The sequence below is a fragment of the Taudactylus pleione genome, unplaced genomic scaffold (genome assembly GCF_031769625.1).
Source record: "Taudactylus pleione unplaced genomic scaffold, aTauple2 ptg000032l, whole genome shotgun sequence".
In the NCBI taxonomy this organism is placed as follows: domain Eukaryota; kingdom Metazoa; phylum Chordata; class Amphibia; order Anura; family Myobatrachidae; genus Taudactylus; species Taudactylus pleione.
Window position 1 is genome coordinate 8,373,053 of NW_028284434.1, and position 12,653 is coordinate 8,385,705.

The 12,653-nt window shown below is 44.2% G+C and overlaps 1 protein-coding gene across 3 annotated transcripts in view; it reads left to right on the top strand.

Annotated features, from left to right (window-relative positions):
- POLR3E (RNA polymerase III subunit E) overlaps window positions 1-12,653 on the top strand; it is a 62,244-nt gene that overhangs the window by 23,041 nt on the left and 26,550 nt on the right. For all 3 annotated transcript variants that reach the window (XM_088451943.1, XM_088451944.1, XM_088451945.1), the window contains exons 14-16: window positions 9,293-9,374; window positions 10,382-10,441; window positions 11,420-11,577. In XM_088451943.1, the coding sequence (XP_088308069.1) occupies window positions 9,293-9,374; window positions 10,382-10,441; window positions 11,420-11,577 (300 nt within the window). The remainder of the gene's footprint in view (window positions 1-9,292; window positions 9,375-10,381; window positions 10,442-11,419; window positions 11,578-12,653) is intronic.

The window sequence follows — 12,653 nt, forward strand, 5'->3', positions numbered from 1 at the left end:
CATACTCTGCATTAGTCCCCCCATGAAGGGACCTCCGAGGTACCTGGGAGGGCATCCTGCCGCGTCTAGAGCAGGCAGCAGCAGCCCCCCCAGTGTTAAAATGGTGGCCACACTCGGGGCAAAGCCACGCCCCCTTTGCGGCCCTAATCGCGGGCATGCAACAGCCCAACCAGCGGGGCAGCCACCACTGCCTGCCGCTGGTTAAAGATGCAGTGCAGTGCAGACCAGCGCCTGAATGAGCGCGGCTGCCTCCAACTCCTGCAACAGGGTTAATTAGCGTGGGTATCCTACGCGACCCCCTCCCCCTCCCACGCTGGGAGTGCTGCTAGCACAAAAGTAGGAGTATAGTGCTAGCTACAAAATAAGTATCAGCGCAGGGCTCGGATCTCTCCACGGCTCTTGCTGTGTGGAGTTTGTATGTTCTCCCGGTGCAGGCAGCACTGTCTTTGCTTAGGCTGGTCTTAAAAATTAGCAACGCTCCTCATCTAAATCTCAGGAGGAGATGCTGCGTCCCGCAGCTCCTGGCTGGGCTGAGCAGGCTTCCCTGTTAGCTATAACATAGGGCTAATAGCCTTAAGTTATACCAGCACAATGCGGCTCCCCGATGCAGCGCTGTATGACCATCACGCTCCTGTCACAGCAGGACAGCATCACCGCTTTATACTATTAAGGGGGCTAGCAGCGCTGTGCTGACTGGAGTGTAGCAGTTTGCACACGCACAGCGCGGTATTCATGAACAAACAGCGCCCCCTGCTTCCCTTTTAAGGACTGTAGTTACTACTGCTCACAAGCATGATAGCTCAGTGCATTACCTGCAGCAGGGAGTGCTTTAGCGTGGGTCTCTTACGCCTACCACACTGGGATTGCTTCAGCGCAAAAGGTAGGGGAGGCCCTGTCCTTGTATGACAGGAGTTTAGTGCTAGCTACAGTGGATAGCTGGTTGCTAGCTGTATGGGAACTAGCCCAATTCCCTTTTGCACCATAACACCACGTTAGGCAGTTCTGAAAGAGGCCAGTTCAGTTGATGCATCACAGCTAGAAGCGAGGGATTGACGAGACTGTCCCGCCAATGCAGCGCCGCTTGGCAGGCTTCCCTTCGTTCTATAACAAAGGGCGCCTAGCTTAATCTAATGGCTTGGTATCTCAGCCTGTGAAGTATCATAGCCTCATGGTGTACTAGCTCTACTGTTCTGGTGCTGCTGCCAGAACTTATGGTTATAGCATACCCTTCACCCAGGGTTAGCACATTTTGGCGTCCCATCCCCAGGCTTATGCCTCACATGGGCTCGCCTTAAAGAGGGGCAGTATCTTCCCATGCATATATGTGGCAGCACATATACTACATTATAGGCTGGTCTTAAAACCTTTCACCAGCTTTCTGTGCTTACCTTAGAAGGTATGCATATGTGCATCTATTTATATCTCATGTGTTCCCTTCAGCAGCACATACAGGAAGAGGTTAGTAACGTGCGGCTAGTGTAGTTGTTGGCATTACGGCCTCACAGCACTGAGGTAGTCTTTTTGATTCCCACTTCGAAAAATGGGTTAATCTGGTGCTAAAATGGCTCACCTGCTAAGGCGAGTCCACCTGTAACAGAAGGGTCCCAGGATCTAAACCAGTCTGGGACAGCACGCAGCTAACATATCCTGCCCCTGCGCAGTAGCAGAGTGACGGCCACATGCGGTACATGAGCAGTTCCCCTGCGTGGAGGTAAGCCACGTGTATGGTATGTATATATATATATGTGTGTGTGTGTGTGTAATATGTATATTGTATTTTATACTAGCCCTGCAGTAGAACATATACATGCTGGAGTGAATTTTGTCCTTGGGTTCAGTTCCTTCCATGGCTTTAATTTTTGCTCATGTTCTAATTTTACAATATTATCGTCACCTACTAAATTTGTATGTAGGTATGCGTATGCATATGTGGATATCGCTTCTTATCCTTACCATAAGAGCAGGGGTAGGATCTGTTCTTATCAGTTTTATGTCTGATACCTAGCATATTGATAGAAGGCTGCGATTGGAGGCTGGACTCCTGATGCGGTAGTTGGTACAATAACTCCGCTTAACACGATCTCTCCCTGGGGATTGGGTTGTGTGTGTATATACATGTATATGTGTAGGAGGCCTATACTTCCACAAGCATTAGGTTACCTATAATAGCACGCATGGGAAGCCGCCTGGGATTATCAAAAGCTGTAGGCTATATGCATACATATTATATGGTGGCTCTATAATCTAAAGTCATGTGCTGCAGCTTACATAGTGATAGTCACAATTCCCTAAGGCATTGCTTCTAGTATGGACCCTAGACATGTCACATGTATATAAGGATATATACTTATATAGCTCGGTTCATGTCAGTCTATATCTATGGCGCCCCGTTTCGGGGGACCTATTATCATTACAGTGATGCACTTGGTAGCAAACTTGTAAGACGCCCATTCCTTGTATGTATATTTCCTAATAATTGGGCAACAAAAACCTGTTTTCTGTTTAACCCTACTGGGGTTATCACTACTGATATCTCCCTTCTTTGCTTGGGATAACTAACGAGTTGTATGTCTAAGTACAGGTACCCTTCTCAGTATCGATTCCGGTACTCCATATTATTGTCGGCATAATACACATTGTAAATATTTATGTAAGGATACTTAAACTAGCAGACCGTTTTTGGGGTATGAGTGTAATCTACAGATACACGTCTCTAATGGAACAGGCTCAGGTATAGAGTCCTGTTTTACGACCTTCTTGTCTCCACTAACATTTTGCTAGTTTCCACAGTATTTTCTACTGCACATCTCCAGACTGAAGTACGTGCTGTAGGGCATTGGTCTTAGCCCACTGAAGCTACTCTCTATTCCTAATGTGGCGGGTTGCTTTGCGATAGAGCAGGTCAGTGACATTCTACATTTCGGCCAGAGGGCTTCTGGTCGCTCACAGGTGAGAGCTTACCCACTAATGCCTCGGTAGAGGCTCCTATTTCATGTAAACTGACATACATAGAATTCTTCTCCCTTACTGCCTCCTAGCAGCCATCTGCTCTTTTAATCAGTTGGCTCTACACTTTAGAATTTTCCTGGAGTGTTGGTGCATAGTTACAACATTGAGACCCAATTCTACTAGAATCTGTTGGCGTTATGGACCAAAGCACATCTCTGGGCTACTGCACATCTTTACATAGAAGTGTGACAGTCACTATGTTCCACTCAGGGGGCCTGGTGGGTTTCCTGTTCAGTAGCTGTTGATATTTTTATCATACTGACAGGTACCTGACTGGTATCTTCCTGGTTGTTTTCATGCTATGTTCAGGCCAGCAGTTACTACTACCTATGCACTTCCATCATGTTGGAAGTTGTCCGTTGTTTTCTCTTTAGCGTCAGAGTTTCAGTTGCTGGTTTATTCCTGTTCTCAGAATGGGTTGTACTGCGGTCTAACCCTCTGAAAGGTATTGTAATCTCAATCCTCTCGAAGCCGCCTCGGCCTCATGCCCAGGGTGATCTCCACTCAGAGATTTCTATGATCTCATCCTTCCGCAGGTTAACAACTTTGTAGTAGTTGGACTTCCAGAAGGGTGTCAGGGTGACTGTGCGGCCTTGACTTTTACCTCCCTGTATACTCTTTGTTAGGAGTCTGTGGACTCTCTGTTTTTGTAGATTGGTATCGTTATACTTCTATCTATATGAGTTATGTCCAGCAGTGCTGGTATTCTGCTATCTGCAAATGTGGCAGCTTCCTGTTTCCAAATCTGGTACGGTTTCCTCGAGGTTTCTTCTCGGGTTACTGCCCTTCTCCTATGGGTTCGGGTAGGAGTTCTCTGCTCCCAACAGTCTGGCTTGGTCTGTTTTCAGCTGAGTTTACAGTGTTCTGATGCTTCTCATCTGAGGGTGTTTTCTCGCTAGCCGCTTATTCCATTCGATTACTGTACGTTGTGGTATTCTGTGTCTGTTCCGCACGGAGTTCTGTTTGTCTCCTGGCTCACGACACTTGATTCTCAGCTCTTGCCTTCCGTTGAACCTCCGGTTCTATGCGGTCCCTGTTCGGTTGGCCGAAGGGTCGGCATGTCCTCCGCGCTTCCCACCCGGGAGGTTGGCTTTGGGACGTCCCCACTGTCTTGAACTCCAGTGTCCCCTAGTGGATGAAGGAGAAAACAGGATTTTGGTACTTACCGATAAATCCCTTTCTCCGATTCCACAGGGGACACTGGATGCCCGCCCGGCGCGGCGTACCTGCCTGTTGTGGGTCTTTATATAGTTGTGTGACTGCATGTGTTCCCTGCAGTGGTTTCTTCCGTTCTCCTTCAGTTGGACTTGTTCCGTTCTGTGGTCTTCTCCTTCTCCTCATTTTCCTGTTGTCCTCCGTCTCCTCTCGGGCTCAGTTCTTAAACTGGGGCTGATGGGGCATAGAGGGGGAGGAGCCAGTCACACTTCTAAATTATTTAAAGTGCCAGGCTCTACTCTACCACCGTCTATACCCCACTGTCTTGAACTCCAGTGTCCCCTGTGGAATCGGAGAAAGGGATTTATCGGTAAGTACCAAAATCCTGTTTTTCCACTGACGACATTAAGGTGGATGGAAAATCGTGGAAGCTTTTCTCACAACTATTTCCATCCTCTGAGGATTCTTTAGTGAATTTGGCAGAGCCTCATGCTGTAGCTCTTTCCAACTTTTGGATTTTCAGTCAAGCCCAGGGTGGTTTGACAGTCCCAAGACCATAAGGTTCTAAGCTATCCTCCTCTACAGGACTCCTTCCTCATGTTTGTTTTCCCCTGAGAAGCCGAGTCTTGGCTATATGTAACAGCCTGCAAGTTGCAGACACTAGATTTAGGAAAAAAAATATATATATCTCCTCAAAAGATAAAGAAAAAAACAACCTAGTTTTGCCTTTTTACAGAATTGCCGCTTTAAATCAGGGAAATGATCTTCCACAGCTTTAGAATCCAATATTCCTCTATAAAACAGACTGATACTGGAGGCTCTGCTCTCCCATGGATGTGAGAATTTCTGTACCTCTATTGGATTTATTTTATAGATAGATATAGATAGATATAGATATATATATATATATATATATATATATATATATATTATATTCTTTATTTTGAATGGTCAGTCAAAATTACAAAAAAAGAAACGCAATCAATAGTATTGTGGCGTAGGGAAAGAGGGCACACATTAAATACAGAGAAAATGCCACAGTGTATACAAGTTAAATCTTGGAGTAAACAGTTGCCAAAAAATGTGCAGTAAAATGGAGTAAACATTAATGGATGTCCAATTTTTCCATTATTTCGAAAAGAGAAATGTAACGGTAATAATGAAATAAGCCGGAATGTGGGTAAGTAAGAAGGGGGACGAGTATAGGGGAGGGGAACCACAAGATAGGGTTATATAAATAACCTCTGGTTAAGGATCAAGAAAGAAGAGAAAGGAAAGAAAAATCGTCAAGAGCAAAGAAAATGGAGCTGGTGAAAAGAGAGAGTATTCACCACCCATGGGTCGTCTAGGAGGGAGAGATTATAGATACAGAGGGAGAGGAGGGTCTGTGTTCCGCAAAGAGCCAGGGAGCCCAAACTTGGTTGGAAACGTGGCCTCTGTCATGAAGGTAGTAAGGTATCGCCTCCATTGCCACCATGTGCCATATCTGGTGTTCAAGAGAGTATGAACCAAGTCCCAGAAATCAACAATAATTGGGCGTTTTCATTTTTTTTTTATTGGATCAAAGACCAAACATAAAATATAATAGAAACTTATTGTTAATGGGTATAACGCCTACATTTGTGGCCCGCAAAAGCGATGGTTTAATTTATCTATTCAATTTGCAGTCCACGGCTGGCACTTCCAATTTTTAGTACTGCTGTTTGCTCAGAATGTGTACAAAGATGCTGGCATCATTACTGGCGGTACCTTTACTACATGGGGTCATCGTTATACTGTACTTGGATGACCACCTGATCCAAGGAAGAGAATAGAGCCTACCTTCACCTAGCCCTGATTAGCGTGTAATTTTTATACTGGTTGATTAACCACCAGAAGTCCTCTCTGGTTCCATAGCAGATAATTACTTTTCTGGAGTTGATCTTCAGCATGGCTCAGGGGAAGCCTTCTTCCCCCAGAGAGGTTCTTCCAATTAGGACAGGGTGTTGTTTATCTGCCATCAGTACATGGCACCAGCAGTAGAGTGTATACAGGTCTTACGCGTGTTGGTGGTAACTGAGGAGGAGATTCAGTTTGTCTAATTCAACGCTGGCTAGCTTCAGGTTGCTATTGCCAGTAAAGCAGGTGGTGCCATTCACACAGTCATCCCATTCTCCTGTTGCTCAGCTTGCAGGTGTTTCTCTCTCCTGTTAAAAGATGGACTACTCTTCTTTTCCCTGATTGGTATCTGTTCACCTTGGCCCATGCTCTAGACCACCTTGTCATTTGTTGATCTTTGGATAAGTTGTGTCTTCCTCCATGGGATGGTTGGCCTGAAGGGTATCTCTGCACAGTACCACTTTTGTTGCATACATCACCCTCAGAGGGGACAGGAGCAGGAAGGAGATGGCCAAGCATGACCGATTCGTGGCTTGGAGAAAGTCTGTGTCATTGATCGTGACCTTCCAAATCTTTGGGGGTGAAAAACACAACCTAATGTGTTTGTTCAGTTTACATCAAATTAAGGAACCACAGGTGTATCTGATAGCATCTTTGCACAGCTTCAAAGTCCTGCAGTTTATAGACCACTACTGATATCCTTTGCCAATCGGCTCAAACACCATGAAAGTTCCCCACACTACTGCTTGGCATACCTCTTCCCTCTTCTGGCCATGCTTCCAAGATTATGCCAGAAAACTGGTCCAGAAGGACCTTGCAATCAGAAGTCATGGTTCCTAAGGGCTGATTAACCCAATCTCTTTCCTTATCAACTTTTTAACAGTGGCTATTGAATCTGCAGTTCTGAATCTCATTCAAACAAAGCTACTGGCTAGTAAGCTGTATTCCCATGTATCCCACTCCTACTTTGACAAATGGAATACAAATCTATTATTGTTTTCTTTGCACTGCATCACCTGGACTTTCTGCAGTCAGGACTGCATGTAGGGATGTGCTGCTCCTCTACAAGTCCATTATTTTGTGCTGGTCTATTTTCAGTGTACAATTGCCTCATTCTCGCATTAAGGGGGGGGCTCCCATTATTGGTCTCCCTGGCATCTCTGGAATTTAATCTTCTTCCTCAAACTCCTATCTAAAGGTCCCTCAGATTGGGTTGGGTACGGGATGCTGGCGCTCGAGATCCCGGCAGTCAAAATCCCGATGCCTGCAACCCAACAGGGTTAGGATACCGACATTTGTTGGTAGGTATCCTAGCCCATCTCCTACCCCTAACCCTCCCTCCCTAGTGCCTTAACCTAATTCCCCCCCCCCTCCCTTCCTTAGTGCCTAACCCTCCCCATATTGCCTAACCTTAGCCCCTAACCCCGCTACTTGTCTTTGGGGAGCCGGCGTCAGGATTCCGCCACCGGTATTCTAAGCAATGGCATTCCATGTGCCCGGATATTGACCAGATCCCCTTAGATTAATCTACTCATAAACTAAGAGTTCAAATTTATAAGGTTGCTTCTTTGGGGCCAACGCCTTGGGCAGAAGATTTTCTGAGTTGGCTGCCCTTTCATGCAAGGCTCTGTTCCTTTTATGCCATCATGATCAAGCAATATTGCATCTGGTTTTTGATTTCCTTCCTAAGCTGGTGTCTGTCATCCTCCTGAATTAAGACAATCTGTGCCCCTCTCCCTTCTATCCCGCGATGGTGTCTCCTCATGATTTGGAAGATGTTTAAGCTGTATAGAAGTAACCCTTTCTAGAAACAGTAGGGTCAGAAGGCTGCTGTCTAGTTGTGTGCACTTATTGTTAAGGAATTTCTGTCAGGAAACTGACCCCCCTCCTCCCCTACCATCCGGGTCACAGACCCAGGAAGAGCCTGTCTGGAATCAAGACTGTAACGGTGTCCTCCACCCACACTTAAATTAAGTTTTACAGTGGTACTGGTAAAGACCCCCTTGAGCAAGGTGTTCAGTAGAGTAGGTGTTTCCTCTGTGTGGTGTTTGCAATGTAACATGTAGTCTCCACATAAGTATCGCACAGGAAGAGAATATATTTGCATTTACCATTAAGTCCCTTGTATGTAATGGGATGCACTGAGTATTTCCCATGTGTATATATATTTTTGTGGTGTTGGTGATTTTATTCTGTAGTCGACAGGTTGCCTTCTAATTGATGCAGTGTTATATTTGTTCCATCATGCCTGGCATTACGGCCTGCAGAAGTAGCTCGTCATTTTTCCGTAGTGTCCACCCTTTAACAGGCAGGGATTATACGATCATTTTGTGTCTCCTTCCCAATACAATACACTACAAAAGGATCTTACAAGAAGTACAAAATGTTTTTATTTTTTTTCTAACAAGTTCCTAATAAATATAGTAACTTATATCATGCGTGCATCTAGTTAAAAAGTAACAGGGATAAAAAAAGCCTGATACATTGCAAAAACATTTATATTATAACAGTTACACTGTAGTGTTCAAATGACTGGGCTATAAACTGTACCTTTTACACTTCCAAAGGAAAAGGTGTTATCTGTTCTGTGTGTCTGCAGACAATGTGATGTTCTTTGGATGACAAAAGTTACAATCTGCTGGAATTTGGACATTTAAAGGAAAAATTTATCAAACCATCTAAATAGTGGAAAAGTTGTCCATAGCAACAAATCGGCATCTAACTAGCGTTTATCAAATACATTCTATAAAATAAGCTAAAAGCTGATTAATTACTTTGGGTAACTTCTTAACTTGTCCACTCTCTAGACTGTATGATACTTCTCCCCCTATATGAGCACACACCCTGTATGTTTTAGTTTATAGATCATATAGCCGCAATATATGCATAGTTATTACCTCACAATGATGGGAGGTATAGTTTGTTCCCAGCTGTACTCTTGTTTTTGTAGTTCTGGCAATCCCCTAGAGCAGAGATTCCAAAACGCGGTCCTCGAGGCTCCCCAACAGTTGAGGTTTTAGCGATGTCCATGGTTAAGCACAGGTGGTTAAATCAAATTGACTGAGGTACTATTAAGTCACCTGTGGTTAAGCATGGATATCCTTTAAAACTTGGACCGTTAGGGTGCCCTGAGGACCGAGTTTGGGAGTCTCTGCCGTAGAGGACGGCACTTACTAATTTAGGAAAGGGGAGCTGCTTTTGGAAGCAGTCATGAATCTAATGCCGATGCTGTCATCTCTCTCTTGTCCAGTGATGTGGTGTATCCGAAGGAGTCCTCCAGTCCACACAGCGGGGTCTCTGCTGAGGTTTTGTGTCGGGGAAGAGACTTTGTTGTAAGTGTACAGAGCTTGGAAATGCCTGCCGTGGAATATGATCTGCAGAATATTGATGGCTCCAATAAGAATGGCCTTGTTAATGGATGTGTCTGTTAACTTATTTCACAGCATTTAGAGCTGTAATCATTAAATTGAAATCAAGCAAATCCTTTAACCTTATGGTGGGTTATCTTTGGGGCTCTTGGAATTTGGAAAACTCATTCTAATATGATTTCTTTCACAGCAGTTCTTCAGTAGCTGGTGGAAATGTTGAAATCCAATTAGTCACCCTCTAGTGGCTACATCTGCATGTGTTGATATGCCAACATTTTTATGCTTAGTCAACATATTAACCAGGCACATTTAAGTATTTTTGTTATGTGATGGTTAAATAGAAATAACCTTTGTTAGTTTGGAGCACAGTGGTTAGCATTGTTGCCATACAGTTTTAGGGTCATGGGTCAAATTCTGACCATGGCCCCATTTGTGTGGAGTTTGTATGTTCACTTCTCTGAGTGCTCTAGTCCCCCCACACACATACAAATATCCCGTGTGTGTGCAAATGATTAAATACTCTGTTTAAGCACTGTGTAATTTGTAGGTGCCTTGTGCAATCCTATGCTGAGAGGTCAGGGCGCTAAGTATCCTGCTGACCGTTCACCATCAGTGTCTCAAATAAACAGAAGTTCCCCTATAAGCTTCACAGATGGGCATCTATGAACACTGGGGCACTGAGAAAACTATGAAAGAATTGCTGAAACCAGTAAATTTGCAGGTGTCCTCTTTCTTGTAAGGTTTGTAAAATTGTCGCGAACCTCTGATTTGCTGATAAAGGTTATAGCCCACTTTCTGCCATTAGTTGTGTACTCATTTCCATACATTCCTTTGTTGTGTTCAGAGTGTCCTGACTATGCCATGCAGTGGCCTCTGTCCCTGCCATAGATCTAATAATCGGCATTTTAGGCTGCAACGTCAGAGACTGAAGCTGGGTAAAGCGGTCTAACCAGTTTCATGTTTATTCCTAGATGTGGAAGTTCACACAAGACCGCTGGTTGGTGAGGAAGGAGGTGGCTGCTGTTACAAAGGTAAGGAGCTCCAAACTTTCCTTTCATGTGTACTTGGTTCTGATAGACTGTCATGTACTTGTATAGTTAGTATAAATATGATCTGCTATGCCGCATTGGATCCAGTCACATGGTCGACATTCATTATGTTGACACTTGTATGTCGACATGCTTAGAAAGTTGCCATGTGAATGCCGACGGTTAGGCTGCGGTGGGAGGTTAGAGTTAGAGGGGGTGGCTTGGGTTAGGCACTAAGGGTAGGAGTTAAGGATAGCAAGAAAATACTGTCCAAAAAAGGTGCTACGTCTGAGGTCTGCGGCGAAAGTGATGGACCAGAAGCCGTGCTGGTGCCTCTGCAGCCACCGGGACCACGAAAGTGACCACTGAGCCACCATTGACATTAGGTTGACATTCTCATCCATGTGGACATAATGAACTGTCGACCTAACATACCAGACCCAGCTGCATAAGCTCTTCAGATGGCCATACCACAGTGACCTCCAAAGTGCTAATGCCAGTTACATAGTTATCATTTTGGGAGTTTGATAGATGAATGCTTTATTTGTTTCATATTAGATTGGCACTTTTGTGCTGAGTGACACTTTCCATGGAATTAGATATATGATAGGTAAGAGGGTGCCCTTAGTCGGTTACCTCCACCCTGGAGTGGTAATTCTAACCAGTGATCACTATGACTGTAGTTATTAGCTTGTTGTTGTGTGGACCTGTGTCACTGACCATACCCTATAACCTGGAGATTGGAAAAAGACTCGCAGTTCAACAATTGTTGAAGTGTAATGTGGAGACCTAGTCACCTAGTGAGACCTTACAGTGCCCACCACCGATCCAGGTAACCAAAGTGTTCATATGAGAGCCCAAAATATAGACTCTTGAGACATGACAATAATGGCCTCCTTGACCTTTGGACTAGCACTTGTGGTTATAATCACTGTAATATCAGTTCTGAACATCAGGAGAGCTCTTTCATTGTCTCCCCAGCTCTGCCAAGAAGATGTGAAGGACTTCCTGGATCATATGGCCATCCCGAGAATCAACCAAGGTTGGGAGTTCATGTTGCCGTACAATGAAGACTTTATGAAGAAGCACCCGGATGTGGTTCAGAGACAGAATATGCTGTGGAAAGGCATACAGTCCAAGTACGTACATGGTGGGCAATAGAAAATGTACAGTTTCCTACATTATTGTTGCATGTTGCACAGTTCATAATGCCAAGGAGATATTCGATTATGAACAAAGCTCAGGCAATAAATGTCTGTCTATGGACATCGTTGTAAGAAAGCAAATAATGACATTTGTGAAGGAAAAATTAAGAGACTAGATTTAAATAATGAAACGGTTGAGTGAGTAGTTTTGAGGTTAAAGTTTCTTCCCGGAGTTCTATTTCTGCTCCTCTACTGCGAGATGATTTTACAAAATAAAAGTGACTCCATTTTAATTTTTGTGCCGCAATGTCCAGATTTACTTAAATGTTGGACAAGTACAATTACAGATTTAAGCAACCGGCCTGTTATTGCCAATAATTTTCACAGGCCATCTGTCAGTTGTGGGAGAAATTAATTATATTGCTAGTGGGCATTAAATGCGGTCTGTAAAATGCCCTATGCTGGGCTCCTGTATGCTGTGGTGTTTTAGACTGGCATTGTGCCTTCTGAGTATAGGTACGGGGTCTAATATCAAGAATTAACTTAACATTAAAAAGTAAAAAAAAATGCCCTCAACATTCCACTTTGTTATGCTGTGCAGCAGTTCTCCTCATAGTGACTATATGAAGAGGCACTCTGTGATCTTATCTTTGTTTGGCATTCCTATAACTTTCCTTATATGTGCTCCTCACAGTGACTACAGGACGAGGCACTCGGTGATCGTATCTATATAACATTATCAGTACTTTGCTTAGATGTGTTCCTCACAGTGGCTACAGGACGAGGCACTCAGTGATCGTATCTATATAACATTCTCAGTACTTTGCTTAGATGTGCTCCTCACAGTGTCTACAGGACGAGGCACTCGGTGATCGTATCTATATAACATTCTCAGTACTTTGCTTAGATGTGCTCCTCACAGTGGCTACAGGACAAGGCACTCGGTGATCGTATCTATATAACATTCTCAGTACTTTGCTTAGATGTGCTCCTCACAGTGGCTACAGGTCGAGGCACTCGGTGATCGTATCTATATAACATTCTCAGTACTTTGCTTAGATGTGCTCCTC